The sequence below is a fragment of the Erinaceus europaeus genome, chromosome 6, assembly GCF_950295315.1.
Source record: "Erinaceus europaeus chromosome 6, mEriEur2.1, whole genome shotgun sequence".
Lineage (NCBI taxonomy): Eukaryota > Metazoa > Chordata > Mammalia > Eulipotyphla > Erinaceidae > Erinaceus > Erinaceus europaeus.
The window spans coordinates 70,644,070-70,671,458 of NC_080167.1; the positions used below are offsets into that span (position 1 = coordinate 70,644,070).

The window sequence follows — 27,389 nt, forward strand, 5'->3', positions numbered from 1 at the left end:
TCAGATTATAAATTGGAATGAAGAGAAAGGGGAAGGGGGCTGGGCGGTAGCGCAGCGGGTTAAATACACATAGCGCCAAGGGCAAGGACCGGTGTAAGGATCCCCACCTGCAGGGGAGTTGCTTCACAGGCGGTGAAGCAGGTCTGCAGGTGTCTGTCTTTCTCTCCCCCTCTCTATCTTCCCCTCTTCTCTCCATTTCTCTCTGTCCTGTCCAACAATGATAACATCAACAACAACAACAATAATCACCACCACAACAATAAAAGAACAAGGGCAACAAAAGGAAAAAAGTAGCCTCCAGGAACAGTAGATTAGTGGTACAGGTACTGAGCCACAGCAATAACCCTAGAGGCAAAGAGAGAGAGAGAGAGAGAGAGAGAGAGAGAGAAAGGGGAAAAGGCCATTTCTAGCTGCGTTTGCCCTTGTTCTAAGCATATGTCCCTGGAGTTGCATTCACAGTTTTTATATAAGCCAGGAATGGAGATCAACACTGCTGTAGTTGGTCTTTGTTGAGAGCGTTAAATGGGCAATGCATTTGGTTCTCAAAACGGAACTTGGGAGATAGTTGTGTTTTTAATCCAAGAGGAGATTGAAACTCAAGAGAGGACGAGTGAATTTCTCCAGCAGAGTGAGTCACCAGAGACTCTGAGTTACTGTCTTCTGCTCCCGTGTTCAAGGGCAGTTGGGGAATATAGCTGCAGCTCTTCTGGACACATTTTTCCTCCCTTCCAAATCAGGACTTTTCTTTCTCAGCAGGCAGAGGAGAATGGATGGTGGGCAGACTACAGGGGAGTGAGAATTTCTGAAGCCAGGTTGGCCCCAAGCATCTTCAACTGCCTTTGCTTCTAGCATTGAGCTACTGTCTGTGCCTTGTGTTGGCCAAGACCAAACACTGCTGTCAAACCCTCAAACAGAGGGTCCAGAGCACAGACCCCGGAAAGCTTAAGGAATCCTCTTCCGGTCTTTCTATTTTCAGGCCCATTCCACATTCCTTCTTCAGCAATGTCCCCTTGTAGGGAGCCCCGAGTAGCTCCCGTCAAAAGAGAAGGGAGTGAATACAAGGGGAGTCTGGCTGGAAAGTATACTGGGGGATCATTTCTCCCATCAACGTGCTGTGCATTGGGGAAAAAAATGCAACAGTTGCTACAAGTACTTTCATAAATGTCATTGTTGTGACAGTGCCATTTTCACACATGGGAAATGTCTTTGCAGGTTCGAGCCCCCGGGTCCCACCTTTGGAGGGGAAAAGCTTCACGAGTGGCAAAGCAGGGCTGCGGGTGTGGGAGGCCATTCCCCCCCCCATTTTTGGACAGGACAGAGAGAAATTGAGAGAGGAGGGGGGAGATAGAGAAAGACAGGCACCTGCAGACCTGCTTGTGAAGTGCCCCCACCCCCCCGCAGGTGGGGAGCTGGGGCTCAAACCCGGATCCTTGGGCAGGTCCTTGTGCTCAGTGCTGTGTGTGCTGAACGGGTGTGCCACCGCCCTGCCGCCCTAAAGGAGCATCAAGAAAGAAAATTGCCATTTTCCAGTGCTGCACTCCTCTCTGTGTGAAGCTCCTCTGGACCAGGAGTCCTGCAAGAACACTGATTTATTTGTTTGTGTGTTTATCATTTTCACTAAGTTTGTGGCTCCTAGTGGCTTGCTTTGAATTTCGCCCAGAGCAATGGTCAGTTCTGGTTTATGATGATGCTGGGAATTAAACCCGGGATCTTTGGTGCCCCAGGCATCAGTCTTTTTGCACAGCCATTATGCCACCTTCCCATCCCCCATTTTCCTTGGTTTATTTGTTTTCTGTTTGTTTGTTTTTATTTTGGGGAAGGTATAGAGAAGGAGAGGAGAGGAAAAAGAGAAGAGAGGGAGAGGGAGAGAGAGAGAGACCAACCAACCAAGGGTCTGTATTGGGGGAAGAAGGACCTTTGCTTGTTTCCCCTAGACTTAAAAAGTCAGTCACAGGGGGTCTGACAGTAGCACAACGGGTTAAGCACACGTGGTACAAAGCGCAAGGACCGACATAAGGATCCCTGTTCGAGCCCCCGGCTCCCCACCTGCAGGGGAGTCGCTTCACAGGCGGTGAAGCAGGTCTGCAGGTGTCTGTCTTTCTCTCCCCCTCTCTGTCTCCCCTTCCTCTTTCCATTTCTCTCTGTCCTATCCAACAACAAAGACATCGATGGCAACAATAACAATAACGACAACAACAAAATGGGAAAAATGGCCTCCAGGAGCAGTGGATTCCTGGTGCAGGCACCATGCTCCAGCAATAACCCTGGAGGCAAAAAAAAAAAAAAAAAAAAAGTCTATCACACATGATCTCAACAAAGAATTGAGGAGAGAGCATGCTTTTCATGAATTTTAAACTTTATTTGGGAAAATTGAGAACAGTCACATGTTAGGTCAAGAGAGAGAAAGAGAGAGAGAGAAAGGCAAAGAGAGTGAGATACTTTAGAACTCTTACTCACATGTTGATGGGGCCCTCATCTAGAGAGCCCAACAGAGGGAGAGATAGAGAGAGAGAGAGAGACCCCCAAAAGCAGCTTCTGCATGCAGTGATCTAAGCAAAGAGAACAAGACAGAGACAGAGACAGAGACACACACACAGAGAGGAGCCCCCTACTCACATCTTGACGGGAGGCCCAAGTAGGTAGAAAGAAAAAGGCAGAGAAGCCCTGAGACCTCGGGCTCACAGGGTGACCTGGGCAGACAGAGAGCGGCCAGGCCCATAGGTGCAGCTTGTGACACCCAAGCCCCACCTCCACCTTGCCGAGCCTCACCTGTCACCACTCCCACTCGCTGGGCAGCATTCCCCCGCCCCCCAGGAACAGGTGTGTCTGGGGAATGTGTGTTCCCCCACGGTGCAGCAGTGGTCTGTGTCCCCCTTAGGCACTTCCTGCCCCTCCACAGGACCATGTAGCAAAGTTCCCTCCTCTGAGGTGCGGGTTGGTGGTGAGCCTACCTCTGTGTACCAGGCAAAGCTGCACACGCTCCAGGCCCAGCTCCTTGCTGTTTAAGAAGGCTGGGTAACTCAGGTAGGAGGCAAGTGTTAGCGTGGATAGCCAGAGAGAAGCCTGAGATTCCCGGTTCAGGTGTGACCTCCAGGGCCTGGCGTTTCGCCTACAGGGTCCCTCTCTTGGCCCTTTAAAAGCCTTTCAGCTTCTTCATGATAAATATGAGTGTGCAAATCAATTAAAAGATTTTTTTAAAAAAGAAAATCGACACCTCTTAATTTACTCTATAGAGAGCATTCTCCAAGAAATGTGAATCAACAGAAATTGTTTCCTATCATTGACAGAAAATGCTGACAGACACCTTGACTTTGCAGATAATGAGATCTGTGGGGAAGTTTTAATCTCTGAAAGTTTCCAGGGGCTATACAAAGAGTCTGTCTTCCACCCTTCCTAACTCCCAAACTTAAGTAGCCACATTACCTGTCTTTCTTTGTGGTTTTCATTTGCTGTGTAAACCTATCAGCTTAAGGAAATATTTGAAGTTATTTGAATACTGTAACTAGCTGCCTGTTAACAGACTTTTACTAAACTTGAATCTCTGTGCATATTTAATTGAGGGTGAATATTTCAGACACACACACAAAGATCCTTAATCTGTGCATTACCTCAAAAGCATTTACAAGCCAGATGCCAATTTAAGTATCAGGTAGACAGATAGTAGCAAATTATTAGAATTATCTTCTTCATTGCTAAATACTCCTGATCCTTTGTCCTAATAGAAAAGAAAAAAAAAAAAGATGTACAGTAAAACCTCTCTGTCTTTTGCTTTTTTCTTCTTTCAAGTACCCTTTTTAACATATGCATTTTTTTGACTTGGTCATTAGCATTTCTTATGGGGACTGCCTCTGGGGCCGGGCCACTCAGGAATTGTTCTGAGGTCGTATGAAAAAGGAAAACCATGGTAACCAGATACAGGGTATGATTATTTGCCTCTGACCTGGCAAAGTGTTGAATCTAACAAAAGAAGCTTAATAGAAATGTTCAAATTGACCCTTCTCATCACTTGGGCTGCTTAGTGTTCAATCAGTCTCTCTTTATTATCAGTCACTCCAGCAGAGGCAACAGGGATAGTCTTTTTCATAATCAGTCCTTGATCTAGATGTAATTTGCAATTTGTAGTATTGTATTATGAAACAATAATGCATTAAAATGAACAGTGCAGGAATTAGGAGTATAGTGGTGAAGAAAGGACCCAGAGAAGTAGTTGTGGGAAAGGCACTTTTGAGATCATTTTAAGTGGACGTGACTGATTTCTCTGCCAAATTAAACATTTAGAGAGTTTAGAATCATGTGTGCGTGTGCGGGCGTGGTTTTTCACCTTCCATATACTCATCTATGGATTGTATTTATGACCAAGTCAGTGTAAGTGAGAGACGAAGCTACACTTGGCATATGACTTGCGTGTTAGTATATGGTTAATGTGATTGTATTGACTATGTGACTGTGTTTTGACAAAAAAAAACGAGGTGTCTCGAGCTTTTGAGAGACCTTGTATGGAGCCGTAATGTCAAAGGGGCCCCTTTTTGCAAAGAAGGAGTCTGCTGTAGAGAACACGTCATGTGTTCTGGGAACTAGTATGTCTGGAAGAGCCTCCGCACGCTAACCGACATCCCCTCCTCTCATCTGTCCTTCTGCAGGGCTGCGAGGGTGAGCCTGCACCTCCACCAAGGACGTTCGCTCCTACTGCTTTAGGTTCTGAAAGGATTTTGATATTCATTTTGCTGTTTTTTTTTTCTCCTTCTGTCTTTAACATGCTCTATCTGCACCCTGTCCCTTTTTTGGTGTCTTCAAGGTGGTTGTCATTTAGCAGATCTTTGGAGTTTATTGGGCTTCTTGCCAGGCCACACGGATCATTGTGCTGGGTTTGATTTCTCAGTGCTCGCTTGGCCATTACCTTCTAGGTGTCCTCACGTGTCATGCCACTAGGCATAGGAGTGTGCCCCTGATTACACGGCAGGCCAGGGGCATGAGTGAGTGCGCTTATAAGGACATTTGATGGCAGTCTTGTGAAGGCTCTGCTGTCCATTAAGGTGCTGCCCTTAAAAAGCTATTCTGCTTGGCTTAGTACAAGTGATTTCCTTCTTTCTTTCTTTCTTTCTTTCTTTCTTTCTTTCTTTCTTTCTTTCTTTCTTTCTTTCTTCCTTTCTTTCTCTCTCTCTTTCTTTCTTCCTTCCTTCCTTCCTTCCTTTCTTTCTCTTTTTATTTTTTTAATTTTGCCTCCATGATTATTTCTGAGGCTCGGTGCCTGCACCACGAATCCACTGCTTCTGGAGGCCATATTTCCCTTTTGTTACCCTGTTTTTTTTTTGTTTTTTTTTTACCATTGTTGTACTTATTATTATCATTGTTACTGATGTCTTTGTTGTTGGATAGGACAGAGAGAAATGGAGAGAGGAGGGGAAGACAGAAAGGAGGAGAGAAAGAAAGACACCTGCAGACCTGCTTCACTGCCTGTGAAGCGACTCCCCTGCAGGTGGAAAGCCGGGGACTCGAACTGGGATCCTAACACTGGTTCTTGGGCTTTGCGCCACGTGTGCTTAACCTGCTGCACTACCACCTAACCCCCTTTCTTTATTTAAAAAAAATTTTGTGTGTGTTTCTTTAGTCTCTTTTTAAATTTCTTTTCATTTATAAAAAGGAAACATTGACAAAACCATAGAATGAGGGGTACAACTCCTCACAGTTGCCACCACCAGATCTCTCCGTATTCCATCCCCTCCCCTGATAGCTTTCCTATTCTTTATCCCTCTGGGAGCATGGACCCAGGGTCATTGTGGGTTGCAGAAGGTTGAAGGTCTGGCTTCTGTAATTGCTTCCCCGCTGAACATGGGTGTTGGCAGGTGGATCCATACTCCCAGCCTGTCTCTCTCTTTCCCTAGTGGGGCAGGGCTCTGGGCTCCGGCTCCAGGACACATTGGTGGGGCTGTCTGTCCAGGGAAGTCTGGTTGACATCATGCTGGCATCTGGAACCTGGTGGCTGAAGAGAGAGTTAACATATAAAGCCAAAAAAATTGTTGACCAATCATGGACCTAAAGGCTGGACTAGTGCAAATAAAGAGTTCGGGGTGGGTGAGGCATCTCTGTTTTATAGATAGCTGGCAGTCTCTTGCCCTTATTCAGCTTCTGCAGTCCTTGCTTTGCTAAGGTTAGCTTTGGAGTGAGTGAGAGAACTGTAATAGGAAGTAGGTGAGGAGGGTACCTAAGTCTAAGTAGACACTATTTCATTAGGAACTTGATACTGACTCACTGCAGACTCTAGTGTACTTCTGCTTTCAGGTCTATATATAAACTAGGCAAAATATATATTTTGCCCTAGTTTATATATACATATATGCTCTATCTCAGGGGGACCTGGTCTATATCTAGGTTTTGGGACTTTGTCAGGAAGTGAACCTCCTGGAATGGAATTAGAGAATCCTATGAAAGGAAAGGTCTCACCCGAGTAATGAGGGTGAAGGGTTGACATTCCACGCCTGACGTCTCTGGACACAGTCTGAAGTGAAGCATGCTGAGATGGTACTCTCATTGTGTCCATTACGGTGCACTGCTCCTAAAATTCTGTTCTACTTGGCTTAGTAAAAGCAATTTTTTTCTTAAAAAAAAGTCACTTCTCTTTCTCTGGATGCCAAACAATACAAATCTAGTTTATTAAATCCAATCAAAGTAGCACTGATGAAAACTGTACACAATCAAATAATGGTTCTCAAGTTTGTGGATCTCCTTTTGAAGAGGAACCCCCCCCACCCCAAACCCTGCCAACTTAGAACTGCATCCCGTTTGGTTTAAAGTGCTATCAAGTTGTCTCATACCCATTCCTAAGACTCCCTTCTCATCATTGTTGATTACCAAGATGCCCCCCTTTTTTTCTTCTCCTAAATAGAAGCTTTCTGCTTTCCATAATCAGCCCTCTCTTCCCTGATTCATCCAACATTGCCCCCAACTACTGCAAATCAGCATGTTATCATGGTAACGGCTTCTTAAAATGCTGCTAAAATCCAGAAGATCCTGCATGGGAATGACACATTAGTACTGACTTCCTTCCTTCCTTCCTTCCTTCCTTCCTTGTTTTCTTTCTTTCTTTCTTTCTTCTTCTTCTTCTTCTTTTTTTTTTCCCTATTTGTACAATAGAGGGTGAGACACACACACACACACACACATACACACATATATTTATATCGAGAAATTGCAAGCACATTATTATGGAAAACAAACACATGCAGTGAGTTCTTTCTATTTTACCTCTGATGGACTTTGGACAGCTATTGGGAGGTGGCATTTGCATATGTCAGTAAGACAATTTTGACGTTTGGAGCTGCAATGCATTTAGAAATATTGGCAATGTTCTCTGAATAGGCGTGTGGGCAGTGTGTGTGTGTGTATGTGTGTGTGTGTGTGTGTGTGTGTATTTTTAAATCATCCTTTCCCATGGTTAGGAGCTATTTTTGACCTTTGTTTCAGATTCTTGGCCTTTGGAAATAAGTTCCAGTTGGGAACAATGTTCACTGGAACTCAGTGCTGCAGGCCATACGAGATTCATCTCTTTTATTTCCACAAAGGCATTTTTTAACCAGCTGCTCCCGGCATCAAAGCTCAGAGAGACTGTCTTCTGTTTCTAAAGCTTCTGAAAGAGAGTCTCAATCCTCAGTTCTGTCTGTGCGTCTTCCATGATGTATGACCTGTGAAATCATCGGGTCCTCCCTGAACTTTCTTCATGTTGAGGCTGTCTGTGGGAGGTGACAAGAGGAAGTACATAGTAAGAGCTAAAAAAAAAAAAAAAAAGAAAGAAAGAAAAAAAGGAAAAAAAAAGCGTCAGTGTAATTAATTAGATTATCGAAAGAGCATTCAGTGGAGGACTCAACTGTATGTCCCATCTAAGACCGACACAGAGAGAACATCACAGATCTGGGACTTTCTTTTTTAAAAAAAAAAAAAATTATTTAATTATTATTGGATAGAGACAGAGAGGAATTGAGGGCGGTGGGGGAGATAGAGAGGGAAAGAGACACCTGCAGCCCTGCTTCACTCTTCACAAAACTTTCCCCCTACAGGTGGGGACCAAGGGCTTGAACCTGCGTTCTTGAGCACTATGATATATGTGCTTACCCAGGTGCACCACCGCCTGGACTCAGGTCTAGGATTGTCATTTTCTCTTAGGAATGTCCCAGCTCAGTCACTGAGATGCCTTGAACTAACCTGAACAGCCTGAATACTAGTCCTGGCTCACAGTGTGACTTTGGCAACCTCGACGTATCCCTGGGCTTCCATTTCCTCATCTGTCTAATGAAGACATCAGAGTAATCTCTGTAGAGACTGAGTACCAGAAGCTATACCCTCCCCCTTCAGTGCACAAGAGTGAACAGTGCAGAGGAACAAGCGATAAAGATGATTATGGCCATAGATCTTTCTTCTTTAGATGGATTTTAGAACAGTTACCTCTAAGGGTTTGAAGGCAAAAGGGAAATATATACTTGTGTTACACACCATGGTGATGGACTGAAGGAGGCCAGTATTTATACCAAGGATAAAAGAAAACACCATACCAGAATCAATCAGGAAAGATTTTTCTAGGAAAAACAACAACAAACAACTCAGATAAGAATCTGTTGGGGAAAAGTATGGCTTAGAGGACTAGAAGGGAATTTTCTTAAAGCTTGTGACAATATTTCTTTTCTCTAATATATTTTAATTTAATTTTATTTTTAAATGTTATTTATTTATTTTTAATTTTTCCCTTCTGTTGCCCTTGTTGTTTTATTGTTGTAGTTATAATTGTTGTTGCTGCTGGATAGGACAGAGAGAAATGGAGAGGAGGGGAAGAAAGAGAGGGGAGAGAAAGACAGACACCTGCAGACCTGCTTCATTGCCTGTGAAGCGACTCCCCTGCAGGTGGGGAGCCGGGGGCTCGAACCGGGATCCTTATATCGGTCCTTGCACTCTGCACCATGTGTGCTTAACCCGCTGCGCTACCACCCGGCTCCCTCTTTAATTTTATTATCTTTATTTATTGGATAAAGACAGCCAGAAATCAAGAGGGAAGGGGGAGAAAAGAGGCAGAGAGACAGTGGCCTGGGAGTTGGCACAGTAGATCAGCACATGTGCTAGAGTGATGGCTGGTTCTCCTCCTAATTTTCTCATTCATAAATAAATAAAATCTTTAAAAAAAAAAAACAGGAGAGAGAGGGAGAGAGTTAGACACCTGCAGCACTGCTTCACCACTCTCACATCTGTCCCCCCTGCAGGTGAGGACTGGGTCCTAGCACAGTGTAGCACGTGCACTCAACCAGGTACAAGGCCACCTGGGCCCGTGATGTTTCTATTAGAGGAAACAGAATGTTCCTGGACCTTGTAGAGAGCTGGACGGGGACACTGAATGGCACAGTATAGGGTACAGTTTTGCTGTGCAGGACTTGAACGTCAGTTCTCTGGACAGCTGGTATCTCTCCAAGACCTTTAGAGTAAAGGGTTACGGCATTATAGCAAGCAGTGGCCAAAGACAGGCCAGCACATGGACTGTACCAACACAGATGTCCACTGGAAACCCCTGGAAGCTTCCAGAAAGACTTAGTGAGCTCCTGAAGGAAGCAAGTAGAAGAATCATGTTATGGGTGAGGAGGGAGAGAATGCAGGATGGGCGACCGAGTGATGGACAGGTCAGCCGTCCCAGTGGAAGAAGCAGGCACTTGTGGGGGGAGCTGACTTCGAATTCATATTTGACCCAGATACACAGTATCACTAAGCTTTCACATTTCCTAAGGCAAATAAAGAGTAAGACGTAGATTATAGCAAAGCCCCCCCCCCCCCCCCCCATTGACTTGTAGAACCTCTGGGACTAGCAAGGAGAAATACCAGATTTCTAGGTGGTGTTTCAGCCGAGCTGCTTCGATGAACTTTAAAAAAAAAAAATTTTTTTTTAAACAGTAACAACAACAACAGCAACAACAAAATGATTCCTCACAGTTCACAAAATAATTGGTTGTGGGTACTCTGTTCATCTGTTTCTAAAGGTGGTAGCAGATTTCTTAAACTTTCCTTTTGTTCTATTGTGTCTTTAAACATAGTTGCAAAAGCTCTTTCACTCCCATTGTATCTTAATTTAATTTATAGCAGGATGCTTGCTGTGTTATTCAGCAGGGTCTTATAAAAAGACGTCTAATTTCAGTAGATGTATAAAAACAGAAGAATATCTCAGTGGAACTTTAGACTGCTGAGAGGATTAGGTTAATTTACTAAAAACCCAAATGATGGTCTAACATGACTATATTCACAGCTCTCTCTCTCTTTCTCTCTGTGTGTGTGTGTGTGTGTGTGTGTGTGTGTGTGTTTGTGTGTGTGTGTGTCTGTGTGTGTGTGTGTTTATTTTTCCCATTCACCCGCACTGGGCCATCACTCTTAACTGTAGGAATATATATGGCTGATGCTGCGGCCAGAAGCCATCTCATTTGTAATGTGTTAGCGTAAAACCCATTTAGCAGATTACTTTGAGATTATGCTCCCTGAATGAGAGTGTGGCTGTGTGCTTTATGTCGAGAGCCATATGTTTCAGCAGTGCCACAATCCATTCTGCTCTGTTAAAACAGGGACCCACCCCTCTTCTGTCAGAAAAGCGCCTTCAGCCTCTTGCCAACTTTTTTTTCTCTGTCTACCTTCTCTCCCTGCGCTGCAGGACCTCTAGAGCAATTTTGCCTTTTCCCTGTCAACTTTTTCTTCAATCTCTCTCCTTCTTCCTCTCTTATAAAAAGACGTCTAATTTCAGTAGATGTATAAAAACAGGAGAATATCTCAGTGGAACTTTAGACTGCTGAGAGGATTAGGTTAATTTACTAAAAACCCAAATGATGGTCTAACATGACTATATTCACAGCTGTGTGTGTGTGTGTGTGTGTGTGTGTGTGTGTTAACACATCCTTCCTGTGTTAAGACATCCTCAGCACAAGGAGGTTCTTCCAGAGACGCTGGATGACCTGACTTCTTTCTAGTGTCCCACCCCTGAGTGGTGGAGTTTGCTGTTCACAGACTGAGTCTCAGCTTAGATTGGGCTCTGGTACTGGGCCTACTGTTAGCACAGTAAACTTTCTTCTCCTTGGAAAGCAGCCCACCTGGAAGTCCTGTAAAGTGGAGCCGACAACTTCAAAGTTGCCTTGCTAGTAAAGGGTGGTCTTTACAATTGGTTATGGGGATTTTAGCGGTGAAACTGACATCGCTTGAACATGTATAGTTGAAACTGTTCTTTCTGTCGTCTCTGCCTCTCCCTCTCCCTCTCCCACTCTCTCTCCTTCTCTCTCTCGTCACTGGGGTTATCGCTAGTGCTCACTGCTCCTGGAGGCCATTTTTTCCCCATTTTATTAGGACAGAGAGAAATTGAGAGAAGAGGAGAGAAAGAGAGACACCTGTAGATCTGCTTCACCGCTTGTGAAGTGTTCCTCCCGCAGGTGGGGAGCAAAAGCTTGAACCCGGATCCTTGTGCAGGTCCCTGTGCTTAGTGCTAGTCATATTTTAGCCCGGGCCTGTGACTGAAACTTTCCAAGGACCTTAATTCACCCCTTTTCAGGAAGAATCAAACTAGTATATAGTAAGAACACTAGAATGTTTCAGTGATCAGAGTGAGGGAATGTGTCACTACTTTCTTCTTCTTCCTACACTTCAATAGTTGCTGGAGTCTTTTCACTTGGAGTCTTTACTTCTCTGTCAAAAATTGCTTCTTGGGAGTCGGGCCGTAGCACAGTGGGTTAAGCACAGGTGGCGCAAAGCACAAGGACTGGCATAAGGATCCCGGTACGAACCCCGGCTCCCCACCTGCAGGGGAGTCGCTTCACAGGCGGTGAAGCAGGTCTGCAGGTGTCTGTCTTTCTCTCCCCCTCTCTCTCTGTCTTCCCCTCCTCTCTCCATTTCTCTCTGTCCTATCCATCAACAACAACATCAGTAACTACAATAAAACAACAAGGGTGACAAAAGGGAATAAATAAATATAAAAAAGGTTTTAAAAAATTCCATCTGGGGGTTCCATTTTGCCCCAATTATAGAGTAATATGCTGGGATCTCATCATAGACCTTGAAGACGTTACATAACTTTTTTTTTCTGAGTCAGTTAACAGAAGTTGCCAAACACTGGCCCATAAACCTTTTCTCTATGACTGATTTTTCGTGCATTCATCTTGAATTCATGATATAAACAAGGGAGATGTACTGTAGCAACTTGAAAATAAATTAACAAAAATAAGTTGTATGTTCTGGTGATGGGGCAGTCTTCATCCAGTGGGATTAAACAAAAATGCAGTTTTTTGGAGGGGAGTCGGGTGGTAGTGCAGCGGGTTAAGCACCTGCAGTGTGAAGTACAAGGACCTGCGTAAGGATCCTGTTCGAGCCCCTGGATCCTCACCTGCAGAGGAGTCGCTTCACAGGTGGTGAAGCAGGTCTGCAGGTGACTGTCTTTCTCTCCTCCCCTCTGTCTTTCCCTCCTCTTTCCATTTCTCTTTGTTCTATATAACAACAGTGATATCAATAACAACAACGATAATAACAACAACAACAATAAAATCCAACAAGGGCAACAAAAGGGAAAATAAATAATATATATATTAAAAATTCTTTAAAAATGAAGTTTTTACATATGAGTCAGAAATCTCCAATTAAAAAAATATGTTCTTACAATACAGAGCTAAAAGTTGATGAGCTAAGATCTGAAATTGAAATTTCTATCACAAAATAGGACCCAGACCCCTTTTGAAAAGATTTTGACATAAATAACTAATTAAAGCATTTGTTGAGGCTGTGAGCACATCGACTGTTTCAAAGCATGAGAGTCAGGCACCTCGATGCTCTGTCTTTATTACCTACTCAAAGGGTAGATAATACTCAGATCTTCTTGTAAGATTGACTTGTCCTTGGTACAGATGGTACACTGTGTGTCATTACATCCTTTTTCTTAAATATGATAGTGTTAAATATATGTGACCTAGCATGGGAGCCAACATAACTGTCTGAAAGCAAGCAAGCAAGCAAGAAAGAAAGAAAGAGAGAGAAAAGAAAAGCAAGACAGGTCAATTTGGCAATGCTATACAATTGGAAGGGTATTGATGAACTGAAAAAAATCAAATGGCTAGAACAATTTTTTAAAAAATATTTATTTTATTTATTTATTCCCTTTTGTTGCCTTTATTGTTTTATTGTTGTAGTTATTATTGTTGTTGTCGTCATTGTTGGATAGGACAGAGAGAAATGGAGAGAGGAGGGGAAGACAGAGAGAGGGGAGAGTAAGACAGACACCTGCAGACCTGCTTCACCGCCTGTGAAGCGACTCCCCTGCAGGTGGGGAGCCGGGGTTCGTACCGGGATCCTTATGCCGGTCCTTGTGCTTTGCGCCACCTGCGCTTAACCCGCTGCGCTACCGCCCGACTCCCGGCTAGAACAATTTCTTGATACCTTTCAGAATTCTTTAAGTAAGCATCATATATTAACATTTGAACTCACACTTCTCTTGAAGTAAGACTTTAATGCATTGGATATATATTTTAAATATTTATTTATTTCCTTCTGTTGCCCTGTTGTAGTTATTATTATAGTTATTATTGATGTCGTCATTGTTGGATTGGACAGAGATATGGAGAGAGGAGGGGAAGACAGAGAGGGGGAGAGAAAGACAGACACCTACAGACCTGCTTCACCGCCTGTGAAGCGACTCCCCTGCAGGTGGGGAGCCGGGGGCTCGAACCGGGATCCTTATGCTGGTCCTTGCGCTTGGCGCCACGTGTGCTTAACCTGCTGTGCTACCGCCCGAGTCCCTGCATTGGATATCTTAAAATTACCACCACATTGAAGAATTTTCAGGACAGAAATTCAGATCCTCTTCAAAGACCAGCTGGATGGTAGTAAGACTCCAGTGATTCCTCCTGGCCCTGGTTCTCTGCCCTGAATAGATAATCTCCCAATGTATAAGAAAAGTTTAAAGATAAATTTATTTTATTTTTATTTAAGTTTTTAAACTTTATTTTTATTTATTTGTTATTGGGTAGAGCTAGAAAGAAATTGAGAGCGGAGAGGAGGAGATAGAGAGGGAGAGAGACAGAGAGACCCCTGCAGCCTTGCTTCATCACTCTTGAAGCTTTCCCCTCTGCAGGTGGGGACCAGGGGCTTGAACCCGGGTCCTTGTGCGCTGTAATGTGTGCTTTGAACTAGGTGCACCGCCGCCTGGCATTCGGACAAATTTATTTTATAGAAATCAGTTCTGCCCCCAGTTTTGAGTCTACATTTAGAAATATACACATTTTTAAAGGAAGAGTGCTTGTAAGCTCTTTGTAGACATTCCCATGCTCGCTTCACATATGAATCAGCATTTCAATTGAGGCTTATGTTAATAAAATAGTAACAGTGGGAGTCGGGTGGTGGCGCAGCGGGCTAAGCGCACGTGGCGCGAGGCACAAGGACCGGGCGTAAGGATCCCGGTTCCAGCCCCCGGCTCCCCACCTGCAGGGGAGTCACTTCACAGGCGGTGAAACAGGTCTGCAGGTGTCTGTCTTTCTCTCCCTCTCTCTGTCTTCCCCTCCTCTCTCCATGTCTCTCTGTCCTATGCAACAACAACAATAACAACAACAAAATGGAAAAAGATGGCCTTCAGGAGCAGTGGATTCATAGTGCAGGCGCCGAGCCCCAGCAATAACCCAGGAGGCAAAATAGTAATAATAATAGCAATAAGCTATGTTACCAACCAAGCCACTAATAAAATGCTTCTTCTTTGCTTTCATGAACTTTTTACATTGTCACTGTTTTCTGATATAATTGTCACCATAAACTAGATCACTACTTTGTTCTTAGAGAGAAATGTTTGATAGTGAGAGATGTAACAGAGTAAGAAAATGAATTGATACCATGTCTGAGGTTTGTGAGGTCCCATCGATTCAGAAGAGAGTAACATTATTGTTTTCTCAAGGAATCTCAAGCTCGTACTACAATTCCCAGCGGAAGGAATGGGGGCACAGAACTCTGGTGGTGGGAACGGTGTGGGATTGTATCCATCATCTCATAATTTTGTAAATCAACATTAAGTCACTAATAGAATTTTAAAAAGAAAAAGAAAAAAAAGAATCTCTCAAGTTAATTGCCCATGATGTGGACTGCTCTTCAGCCCCATGTCTGCACGTCTGTTTACTTCTGATTAGATGTAGAATTCCAGGGCGAAGCTACCCTACCGCATTCATTCAACAATCATTTCTCATCAGATTCAGCAACAGTGTTTCAGGAACAGGCTTTCGGTCTTTCAATTTAGTAAGCTTAAGCTTAAAGTCTTATTATAAAGCAGTGTAAGTCCCCCTGTATACTTCAAACTTTGCAAACTGTGCTTTTGTTTGTCAGTTTTGAAACAATGATACGTGTTTCGAATAAACCTGAGTGTGACAAATAATTGCTTATGTAAAAAATAAAAACAGTTGTCTGCGGTGAATTTATTACCTCAGTTATAGTGGATGAACATTTCTGGGTCCTAAGAGAAACCCACTTCACTGCAGATTTGGGACTTCTGATCTTTGAAGTATCGGGCACCGAGTTCTGTAAATTTGATAATCACTCATGTTATAAGGATAACTAGTGAAGTCTCTTTGATTTATTTTTTTCTTTTGCCAAAATGAAAGCGGTACTTAAGCCATTTTCCACAAGATTTTCTCTGGAAAGTACTAACTAGAAATTAAGAAAAAATAAAAGTATTATGATCAAAATTCTTAACTTAGGGAAAAACTATTAAACTCCATGAGGTCTTTTGATAAGAAAATAACCCTGACAGTGAGTGAGCTCACTTTTCTTTGAGTACATGTGTCTTTGTCACAAAAGAGGGAAAGCTCATTCTGTATATATTGACAAGTTAGAATTTTTTGTTATCAACAGGTTTGGCAGACATCGCAAAGATGACAAGATTGAGAAAACGGGTAAAATAAAAATACAGGAATCCCTTACATCAGAAGAGGACAGAATACGTATGAAGCAGGAGCAAGAGAGGTAGACACCAGTTACTTGGTTTAAGCCTCACTAGAAAGAGGTTCTTTTATTATTATTTTTTTCCTTTCTACTTGTTTTTTTACTATGAAGACTTTGCTTCTGACCACTTGTCTGTCCTCCAAATACTGAACGTTGTGAGTTGATAAAGCAAAATTTACCTGCTTGAGACTTATCTTTGCAAAGGAGACAGGGCACCTGAGACGAGCGAGTAAATACTGATGCTCAATTTATGATGCCTTTTAAAGTTCGAAAGAAAGTCTTTGAAATCCTGCCTTACCCTTTCATGGGTATATAGTGTATTTAGTATACTAACTTGAGAAATCCTTTGGGGCTGGGTGGTGACACCCTTGGCTGACTGCACATGTTCCAGTGCACAAGGATGTGAGTTCGAGCCCCTGGACCCCACCTCCAGGAGGAAAGCTTTGCGAGTGGTGAAACAGGACTGCAGGTGTCTGTCTCTTTCCCTCTCTGTCTCCCCCTTCCCTCTCGATTTATGGCTGTTTCTATTCAATAAATAAGTAAATATAATTCAAAACAAAAAGAAATTCTTACCAGGAAGTGACACTATTTTATGTTCCTATCATATTTAAAATGTTTTTGAGTGGTCTGCGAGGTGGTGCAGTGGATAAATCATTGGACTCTCATCCATAAGGTCCCGAGTTCAATCCCCGGCAGCACATGTACCAGAGTGATATCTAGTTCTTTCTCTGTGTCCTCCTATCTCTCTCTTGAATAAATAAATTCTTTAAAAAATAAACTGCTTTTGATATCATAAGAAGTGAGACTACGGTGATCATTCTCTTGCTTTCCTTTCTCACCTGACATTTATTTCTTCCTGTCTTCTACATCAAGGTCCTCTCGCATTTTGAGACATTTCCCCACTTAAATGTAATCCTATCTCTTCCAGAAAAGTTTTCCATGGTTGAATCACTCAGACGACCCAGCAAACTAAAGGGAAGAGTTACTTTGCAGATGCCTGGCTCTCACTCTTATCAACACTAGAATCTTTCTCACTCTTGTTTCCGGGGGGACCCAGAGTCACGTGACATTCACTGTTATCCTTGTTTCCAGCCTCACCATAAACTCCTCTGTGTTCAGAGCCACCACCTATGTTACTTTGAGTAGCTGGGGATGTAAGGGGAATTTCTTGTGTCTTGATTAAAATTACAAAGTGAAAGTGTTGTCCATAGCTAGGACTATAGCCTAAACACCTTTAAGACTAAGGCCAGTATTTTTTGCTCCATTTCAAAGTTCGCACACTTTCCATTTTAGCTGCAATGATGAATGGGAGGACTAAGCAGAGTACTCTGTAAGGGCAGACGGTTACCACAAGAACTAAGAAATGGTACCTGAGGGCCAACAGTTGTCCTGAAATCCACTATTTCCCCAATAGAAAGGTTTTTTTGTTTTGTTTTGTTTTGGGGGGGAGGTGGAGAAAATAAAGGTAAAAAAGTGATGACTGTTTAAATGTTTCCAATATCTTGCTGATTCCTTGGAGATTATATTGCAGGGGCTGGGTGGTGGTGCACCTGGTTGAGCGCACATGTCACAGTGCACAAGGACCCAGGTTCCCACCTGCAGGGGGAAAGCTTTGTGGGTGGTGAAGCAGTGCTGCAGGTGTCTCTCTTTCTTTATTTTATTTTTAATATTTATTTATTCCTTTTTGTCACCCTTGTTGTTTTATTGTTGTGGTTATTATTGTTGGTATTGATGTCATTGTTGTTGGATAGAACAGAGAGAAATGGAGAGAGGAGGGGAAGAAAGAGAGGGGAAGAGAAAGAGAGACACCTGCAGACCTGCTTCACTGCCTGTGAAGCGACTCCCCTGCAGGTAGGAGGTGTCTCTCTTTCTATCTCCACCTACCCTCTCGATTTCTGGGTGTCTCTCTCCAATAAATAAAGATAATTAAAAGAGAGAGAGAGATTATTTTGCTCAAATAGTTACTCTGATTTCTCTTGCATTTTAGAATGTAAAATGTATAAACTAGACAAGTGTCCACTCTTACTAATTTATGATGCGGTTTATATGTCCTTTTCTGGTCCTTCTTCAAGTTTCGTTCGATTTTATTCTGTTCTGTTCTTGCCTGGGCTTCATTGCTCCATGCTGACATTTCTCTTTTTGCATGAAAGGATGCCATGCTGGAGGGAGCAAGGGAGGCTTCCTCCTATGTGGTGAGGGGCTAAAACCTCGCTCACACCAAATTTGGTTTCTAAGCCATGCAGCCTTTCTTGTTTTCCACGACTCTCCCTACCTCTCATTAAGAAACCCCAAAATGACTAAGCAGCTATTTCGGGAGAGCAGTAGGTGGGTCAACCAGTAGAGTCCCCTCCCAGATAGGGTTTGAACCACTGGCCACAACCACGTGGAAACCCTGCAGTGGGGAGGCTTCATGGGTGGTGGAGCAGTGCTGTGGCATATCTCTCTCTTCTTCTCTTTATCTCTCTCCCTCTGTCTTTCTCTCTTACTCTCTCTCTCTTTCCTCTTTCTCTCTCTCACTCTCTCTCTTCCTTTCTCTCTCTCTCTTAATCTCTCTCTCACTCTCTCTCCCTCCACCTTTCTCTCCTTCCCTATCTTTTACTCTCCAGCTGGAATTAAAAATAAGAACTGCCAGGACCCCTGGGATGGGATTGTGCAGTGATAAACCTGGAGGCAAATGTCAACAAATCAATAAAATAAAAAGCAGCTTTACTTTTTTTTAATGCTAGGGCACAGAGTATTCCTTGGTGTGCATGTTGTGGAATTTAACTGGTCAGTAGTCAAAATGTCTATCCTGACAGACTTTCTCATTGCTAAACGTTTATAGCAGGTAAATAGGAGAACTCAAAATTGTATCCATGTGCAAATACAGGTGATTCAGTCTGAGCGGTAGAGAGAAACACATTTCTCCTTTATCTTGATGGCAACCAAGCAGATGCCTTCATTCATCCTGACCCCTTTTTCATATTCTAAATACTCCTTCTTTGCTGCTTAAGATGACTGCTGTGACTTTTGCCCGCGTGACTTTTATGATATGCGTCAAACATTTTCAGCCAAAGAAGGGTTTTTACATAATAGTTCCACTTGTATTATTAGTTTGCCTAAGGCACAGAGCACTTTTCAGTTTCGCTTTACATCTCCGTCTCTGTACCTCGAATGATGCAATACTTCTGGGAACTAGGTTGGTCATAATGAATTTACAATGGACAGGAGGCCTAGAATAAAAATCCTTTAGGGTCAGGGAACAAGTGAATAGTCCATTAAAAAAAAATCAATTGGAAAGTCGGGCGGTAGTGCAGCAGGTTAAGCGCACTTGGCACAAAGCACAAGGACCAGCGGATCCTGGTTCGAGCCCCCGGTTCCCCTCCTGCGGGGGAGTTGCTTCACAGGCAGTGAAGCAGGTCTGCAGGTGTCTGTCTTTCTCTCTCCCTCTCTGTCTTCCCCTCCTCTCTCCAGTTCTCTCTGTCCTATCTAACAATGACAACAATAACAATAAAAAACAAGGACAACAAAAGGGAAAATAAATGAAAAAACTTTTAAAAAGGATTAAAATCAATTAGCTGCATAATTTAAGAAAACTAGCATACTTTGCCTTTTTATTTCAGTAACATTTTTACAGCTTTATTGTATCAAAACTCATGGATGAATGCAGGAGAGCATAGACGTGCAGTGGTATTTTGTGTTTGCTCTTTGAGGAAAGCTAGTCTTATTTTATATGTCCTCTTCCTAGTCCATCTGTCAGCATGGACACTGCTCCTTTTGAGGGTGGAAATTGCATCGTCTTTGGGAAGAATTTGATTAGAGGCATAGATAAACATCAGCATGCCACTGCTTATATTCTCACGGTGACCTTTACTTCACTGCTCACCAACAGTGATTATCTTCTATGACACCGCTAACTGCTGCAACTCAACTATGAAAATTATTTTGGTTGAAAGGTGTCCTGGAACCCCACCTCCCCAGAGCCCTGCCCCACCAGGGACAGACAGACACAGGCTGGGGGTGTGGATCTACCTGCCAACACCCATGTGCAGCAGAGAAGCATTTACAGAAGCCAGAACTCCCACCTGCTGCTCCCCATAAAGAATTTGGGTCCAGACTCCCAGTGGGGGAGAAATGTCAGGGGAAGATGCCCAGAGGGAACTGAACTCTTAACTCCATCAGAACCTAGAGAGAGAAGAGGAAAAAAGGAAGGGACATTTGGATGTAGTAAGAGTTATAGGTGCTTAGAAAGCACAAACATCTCATAAAAACTGCAGCAAAGGTGGGCGCGAGGAATAACATCATTGCAAGACTGGCCAGCTCCTCATGGGGCGCGAGCGCTTCCACACTACGATCATCATCTCTGGCATTATGCTATTCCACTGCAGAATACTGTGCCCCAGGATGGTTCCGTAGCCCCCATGTCCACTTGGTCCATTCCAAATTATATTCCTCCATGAGGATAATTTCTGGAACCATCCGTTCCACCCCAGTTCCATGGCTGCCAGTTCTTAGCAACATCGCCCCGCCAGATATTCGTCGGGATGCGGCATCATCTAAGTTCATTTCCCACGTCTACGCTCGACCGGACCTGCCAATATACGTGGATATCTTCGCCTACCCTGTCCAACGCTTGACGTCTCGTTACCCAATCTGGTCCCCTACGCCTACACTGAACTTCTCTGTTCCAGTCTCTTGGAAACAGAGTTGGCAGTCAGCTGAGGTCAAGAACAAACACCTCATCACAGACCCCTGCAAGCGTCAACCCGGCTTTGACCTAGCACACTATGATTGGGCCCTCCTCAATCGCTATCGAACAGGCCATGGCCGGTGCGCCGCTATGTTCCATCGCTGGGGAGCCAGAGACGACCCGAACTGCCCCTGTGGCTACAGATAGACTATGACCCACATAGTCAACGACTGCCACCTCTCCAGATTCAAAGGAGGTCTCGAAACTTGACATCAGGCTCAACCTGACGCTGTTGACTGGCTACGGAAGAAGGGCAAACGCTAGAAGAAGAAGAAGAAAGGAAGAGAAGAGGGAGCCTCAAAGACATGGACATATATTCAAACATAGACAGATAGTCGTAGAAATAATAGTTCACCCCTGTCTGTGACCTTGGGAGAACTGCTGTAACTTCCAGTGGATGGGGATGGGGATACAGATCCCTGGTGGTGGGAACTGTAAGGAATTGTACCCCGATTATCTTGTAATTTTGCAAATCAATATTAAATCACTAAAAAATACCATTTAAAAATGATTTTGGTTGGTCCCACATCAAAATATTTGAGTCTCTACGTATCTGTACACACTGAATACCGCTCAAGATGCCAATATAGAATAGTGGAAGCACAGGGACTATGACAGCGGATATTTCTCGTCTGCCAATATTCTGCTGTCTTGCTCCTCTTTCCCCCCACTCACTGTCATTGTTGGGACGTGGAGTCTGGAAGCCCAGCCGGAGAAGTGGTGAGGAAGCCCACTCTGTGGCTCTGTCTTTTGGCCCCACTCTTCATGCCCTGCAGCCATGTTGAGCCTTTTGGCCCAAGTCCGTTCCTGAGAAGTGAGATGCCGGGGAATAGTGTGGAGGCTGAAGTTAGCGGCCCTGTATGTCCTGTTCCTATTTCTAGCTCTAAGCACTGAACAGAGATGCGGCTGGTCACATTCAAATAAGTTTGGAAGCACAGCAAAGCAAAAAGCAAGTGGTATTTGGTGATGAGGTGTGAATTCTGGGACTTGAGGGCCACTGCTCTGACTGGTCTGTATTTCCAAGTGGCAGAGTCCCAGCTGACTAATTTTCTTCATATGAAAGAATCAAGCTCCGAACCCTAAGGGAACCATGTTAGATTAAATGGCCTATTCAGCCTCAGGGCCATGTAGCTTCTATAGTGAGGCAACGTGATGCCTTTCTCTGTCGATCAAGTGCCAGAAGTAGCATTCAGGCTTTTTCATGTTTGTGTCCTGTGATAGCCCCACTGACATTTTTTTCTAAATATTTTCTGTTTACTTATTCCCTTTTGTTGCCTTTGTTGTTTTCTTATTGTTGTTGTAGTTGTTATTGCTATTGTTGTTGGATAGGACAGAGAGAAATGGAGAGAGGAGGGGAAGACAGAGAGGGGGAGAGAAAGACAGACACCTGCAGACCCGCTTCACTGCCTGGGAAGCGACTCCCCTGCAGGTGGGGAGCCGGGGGCTCGAACCAGGATCCTTATGCCGGTCCTTGCGCTTTTTACCACCTGCGCTTAACCTGCTGCTACGCTACTGCCCACTCCCAAAGCTTGACTTTTTAAAATTAATCTACTGATGGAAAACAGTATTCTTCCATGATATAGCGGAGTTTTCGTATTTTCATCTGACCTTCAGAAAAGTGAACTCTAACCAGTAGTATTTGTTTCATCAGGCGTCTTGAAAAACAAAAAAAAGTAATTTTTTTATTCACTTGTATGTGAGTGAATAGAAGTGTTTAGGACTTTTTCGAAATGGAGACAAAGAGACAGAGTGAAAGAAACCAAAATCCTCCTTTAATCTGGTGGGAGCTGGGCTTCAACCTGGGCCGTGCACATGGCAAAGCAACCCTACTACCTAAGTGGACTACTTGACCGGCTCCCAAACTGCTTCAGACTCTGCTAACTTGAGTTGTGAGTTTAGACCAGCACAGAAACTGCATGTAGAACGGACTGACTTGACTGGCAGATGGTCACCGAGTCATTCCTGATGAGATCCCTTGTAGACGTCTTCAGTGTTTTTACCATCTCTTTGATTTCGAAAGAGCCATAGTTAGTTTCCTACAACTAAATCAAAATCCAAACATAAAATGAGTGAATGAGCGAGAATGTGTGTTTTGGTTAGTGAGATATTTCTCTACCATCTTATTAGTCATTATAAAAGGAGTCTTTATTGCCTCACAATAAACTGAGCACACAATGTGATAGAGTAAATTAGTATTGTTATGTTAATGACTATTCCAAGGCTTCCTTACCTTTGTCAATGAGATAAAAAGATCTGGATCTCTAACACTGAATAATTAGTGTAAGACAGGCTTTGGGAAGAGCGAGAAATGGTCTGGGAAGATTTACTTCACAGAGATGGCAGTTTGGTTGTTAACTCTTAGCCCCCATAACTTACTTATTTAAAATACTCTCACCCACACAGAGTCCTTATCCTCTGCCTTACACATGTATACCTGGAAAGAGAGAGAGAGGGAGGGAGAGAGAGAGAAGGAGGTGGAAGGGGAAGAATTCTTTCAACAGACTTGACTTGCTGTGTCTTTATTATTTTTTTTATATTTATTTATTTATTCATTCCCTTTTGTTGCCCTTGTTGTTTTATTGTTGTAGTAATTATTATTGTTGTCGTCATTGTTGGATAGGACAGAGAGAAATGGAGAGAGGAGGGGAAGACAGAGAGGGGGAGAGAAAGACAGACACCTGCAGACCTGCTTCACCGCCTGGGAAGCGACTCCCCTGCGGGTGGGGAGCCGGGGGCTCGAACCGGGATCCTTACGCAGGTCCTTGCGCTTTGCGCCACCTGCGTTTAACCTGCTGCGCTACTGCCCGACTCCCGGCTTGCTGTGTCTTGCTGAATGCTTTTTTTTTTTCTTTCAGGTCTTTTCAGCTCTTGACATTAAAACACTTTTTAAAAATTATCTTTATTTATGTATTGGATAGAGACAGCCAGAAACCGAGAAGGAAGGAGAATAGGAAAAGAGAGAGAGAGACAGAGAGACACCTGCAGGCCTGCTTCACCACTTAAAAAGATTTCCCCCTATAGGTGGGGACCCAGGACTTGAACCTGGATCCTTGCGCACTGTGTAACATGTGCGCTCAACCAGGTGCATCACCACCCAGCAACTAAGACATACAGTTCTTATCCTGAATGTTTATGTGTATTTATATTCTAAAACTGATAGCTTCTCGCGATAGCTTTGAGGCAGGCAATGCCCTCACCCTCACTGTGGACATACACTTGGCTTGTTTCTGTGAGTGAGAGGGGAGACCAGAGAGTCTAGATGGCCATCAAAACCAGGGACTCACATAGGGGAGAAAGACAGTCTTCAACCTGAACTGTGTTTCTTACTTGCCTGAACTTCAAGGGCTTGCAAATGGACCTTCAAAATAGTCATTTCCCTGTTGGGGGTGCCTTTTCTTTTGCAGGAGGCATTTCAGAATGTGTAAAACTCTTTGCCAATCCACTCTTACCTCCGTGTTGCAAAGAAATTAAAATCCCACTGATGGGGAGTCGGGCGGTAGCACAGTGGGTTGAGCGCAGGTGGTACAAAGCGCAAGGACTGGCATAAGGATCCCGGTTCGAGTCCCCAGCTCCCCTCCTGCAGGGGAGTTGCTTCACAGGCGGTGAAGCAGGTCTGCAGGTGTCTGTCTTTCTCTCCCCATCTCTGTCTTCCCCTCCTCTCTCTATTTCTCTCTGTCCTATCCAACAGTGATGACATCAGTAACAGCAACAATAATAACTACAACAATAAACAACAAGGGCAACAAAAGGGAATAAATAAATATAAAAAAAAAATCCCACTTACAGTTATGACTGTCTTCAAAAAGCAGAAACTTGAATGGCCTGCTTTCTTCCTCATACATGGTTTTGCTTGTAGATACTAGCCGGGCAATTTCCACGTGGGTAGGTGGCAGTTGTGAGATTTAACCCCAGCTGGTTAATGAATGAAACAATGAGTGAATTAAGCCATCCCATTTACCAGGGTGTTGTGAGGAGTAAATAAGCTGTTCAGCTAGTTAACTAAAAATTAAAATCCAACTGAACCTTCTTTCAGTTGCCTTATAGCTTACATTCCCTTCTGCTGTGAATTCAGGTCTTCTGTGATGAATGCCTATAATACAGATTCTTAGGGAGAGAAAATTCTGTTGGAAAAAGATGGAAGATCTTTGTCCCTGGAATGAGGCTTCTAGTCGGCAGAGCAATAAGTTGGGTATGTTTCTCCAAGGAGTCGATGGCAAGATCTTAAGCACTGTTTCACAGATCGCTAACTATCTAATATGTGGTATTCTGAAATTCACTTTATTTGTCTATTAAGTGCATATTGGAATGCTCTATCTTTTGTAGACATTAACAGCAATGTTTTGAAATTAAAATCATTAAAGGTCAATTTCCTTGTCTTGAAATCTTTTAGAAAGCACATCATTCTTCCTTACATGTATAAAGCCTCCCAGCTTTGAAGGTAGACACATGTGAATATAACTAAGTGAGGTCTGCCATTGTTTTTTGTTTGTTTGTTTGTTTGTTTATCCTGGAGAGTTGATTCTTCAGTAGTGAGTGCCACTCTACCCCAATTAGTGCTAAAAGCCATTGATTGTAAAAGTAAAAATCCTGATGAATAGAAATGTTACCAGAGCAGAAGTCTTGTGTGTTTTACCTTCCTAGCGCACCATCCATTTCAGTTAGAGAAAAGGAAGCTGAACACGGTGAGGAGAGTCTGGATTTAAAGTCATTAATTGATGTCAAGCTGGAGAGAGCATGCATTTCATGACAGCAGGAATGCAATTAGCCTATTACTTTATTTAGTATATTGCATTATTTTGTGTATTAGTTCCTATGTAGGTTCAGGCAAATGTTATTATCATAATGGGGAAGAGTTTTTTTTTTAAAGAAAGGTGTGACTATTTATGTTTGAATGTCACATCCGATGAAAAATCCCTCATGGACTTTTTGAAAAAAAAAAAAACTTAATAAATGGTTGGTTTCTGCACCCCAAGCGCTGAGAAACTGTGAGAGGAGTCTGCCCATCAGTGCCGCTTGGCACAGATGTCTGTGGTCATTTCCCTCTTGATAACCAGGAAGGGCTTTCTGAAATGCTTTTGAAAAGCCATAAGAATTACGCTCCTTGGCCACGTTTTGGGTTAATGAGTTACTTCTGTCACTGCTTAAGTTCCGGCCCAAGATAAATAGGCTGGGTAGTGTAAAACGACAACCTGGGTATTTGCAAAGACCAGTGTCTTCCCTCTTGCAGATTATCTGTGACCTTAAGGTCACTATAAAAGAATAGAAGGGGGAGGGAGGACTTTTATAGCTCTGACCATCTGGACCCAGTACGGCCTCAGTTGCAAGACATCCACCATCTTTTCTGAATGCTTTGTTTCCTTAGGAAATGATGATTTTTTTTTTTAAACAAGGGCATCAAAAACCGTTTTCTCTCCTGAGCCAAATTATTTCTCCTCAGCAAGTGGCTTCTGTAGAATGTAGAACAAACAAATACTCAGAGTTAGGATCCACCGGCAATGTAAGGGAACTGCTGTTCATGCAGTTTGGAGAGAGTTGATGTAGGTTCCCGCTTCCCTGGAGAACATGTTGGAATATGTTGTTTCTCTGATGGCTTCCACTGCTGTCAGGTCACCACTGACACCCCACACAGCTGAGCTGGACTGTCTTTCTTTCTTTTCACGACTCAGCCTTCAAATACCATAGACTCTTCCATTTATAGAACAGTCTCTGCAGTCCTCTCTGGGTCCAGGAGGATTTTCACATTCAGAACTTTTGACTATTTCTGTTATAGGGTTTCCAGATTCCTTTGGGTTTCTAAACGTCAAGACCTAGGTGAATCCCTGGACAGACAACCCCACCAATGTGTCCTGGAGCCCCACTTCCCCAGAGCCCCACCCCACTAGGGAAAGAGAGAGACAGGCTGGGAGTATGGATCCACCTGTCAACACCCATGTTCAGCAGGGAAGCAATTACAGAAGCCAGACCTTCCACCTTCTGCACCCCACAATGACCTTGGTGATGTTGTTGTTGTTGGATAGGACAGAGAGAAATGGAGAGTCCAGGAGGGGAAGACAAAGAGGGAGAGAGAAAGACAGACACCTGCAGACCTGCTTCACCGCCTGTGAATCGACTCTTCTGCAGGTGGGGAACCAGGGCTCGAACTGCAATCCTTACGCCGGTCCTTGCACTTTGCACCATGTGTGCTTGCTTAACCCGCTGCACTACCGTCCGACTCCTGTGACTCACTCTTTGAATCGTTGATATGGTGAACTTATTTGATTGATGTTTGAGGACTGGGCCAACCTCACACATTTCTGCAATGAAAACCACTTGTCCATGGTGCCTGGCTCTTTTAAAAATGTTGTTAGATTTCATTAGTTATTCATGAGGGATGTTCCTTTATAGGTAATGTTTTCTCTCTTATCTTCATCTGGCTATGCTATCTTTTCTGCACTAGTTTCAATATTCTTATGTAATTTATACTTGGCAGTGGCATACTTGAAATGAGAGAGCTCGAAACATTGAATGTCATCTTAAGTATCGCTTTCTATTAGTAAGACTTCAAGTAAGCATTTTCAATTGGTTTGTTTTTAAATATTTTGTTTACTTATTGTAGAGAGACAGAGAGAAATTGTGAGGGGAGAGGAAGATAGGGGAAGAGACAGAGAGACACCTGCAGCCCTGCTTTACCACTCGAGAAGCTTTTCCCCTGCAGGTG

At 43.5% G+C, this 27,389-nt stretch overlaps 1 protein-coding gene across 11 annotated transcripts in view; it reads left to right on the top strand.

Moving 5' to 3' along the window:
• PARD3 (par-3 family cell polarity regulator) overlaps positions 1-27,389 on the top strand; it is a 652,495-nt gene that overhangs the window by 447,650 nt on the left and 177,456 nt on the right. For 10 of the 11 annotated variants that reach the window (XM_060192488.1, XM_060192489.1, XM_060192482.1 and 7 more), the window contains one exon: positions 15,874-15,984. The exons of the other annotated variant lie outside the window; for it this stretch is intronic. In XM_060192488.1, coding sequence (XP_060048471.1) covers positions 15,874-15,984 — 111 coding nt within the window. The remainder of the gene's footprint in view (positions 1-15,873; positions 15,985-27,389) is intronic. 11 annotated transcript variants of the gene reach the window in all.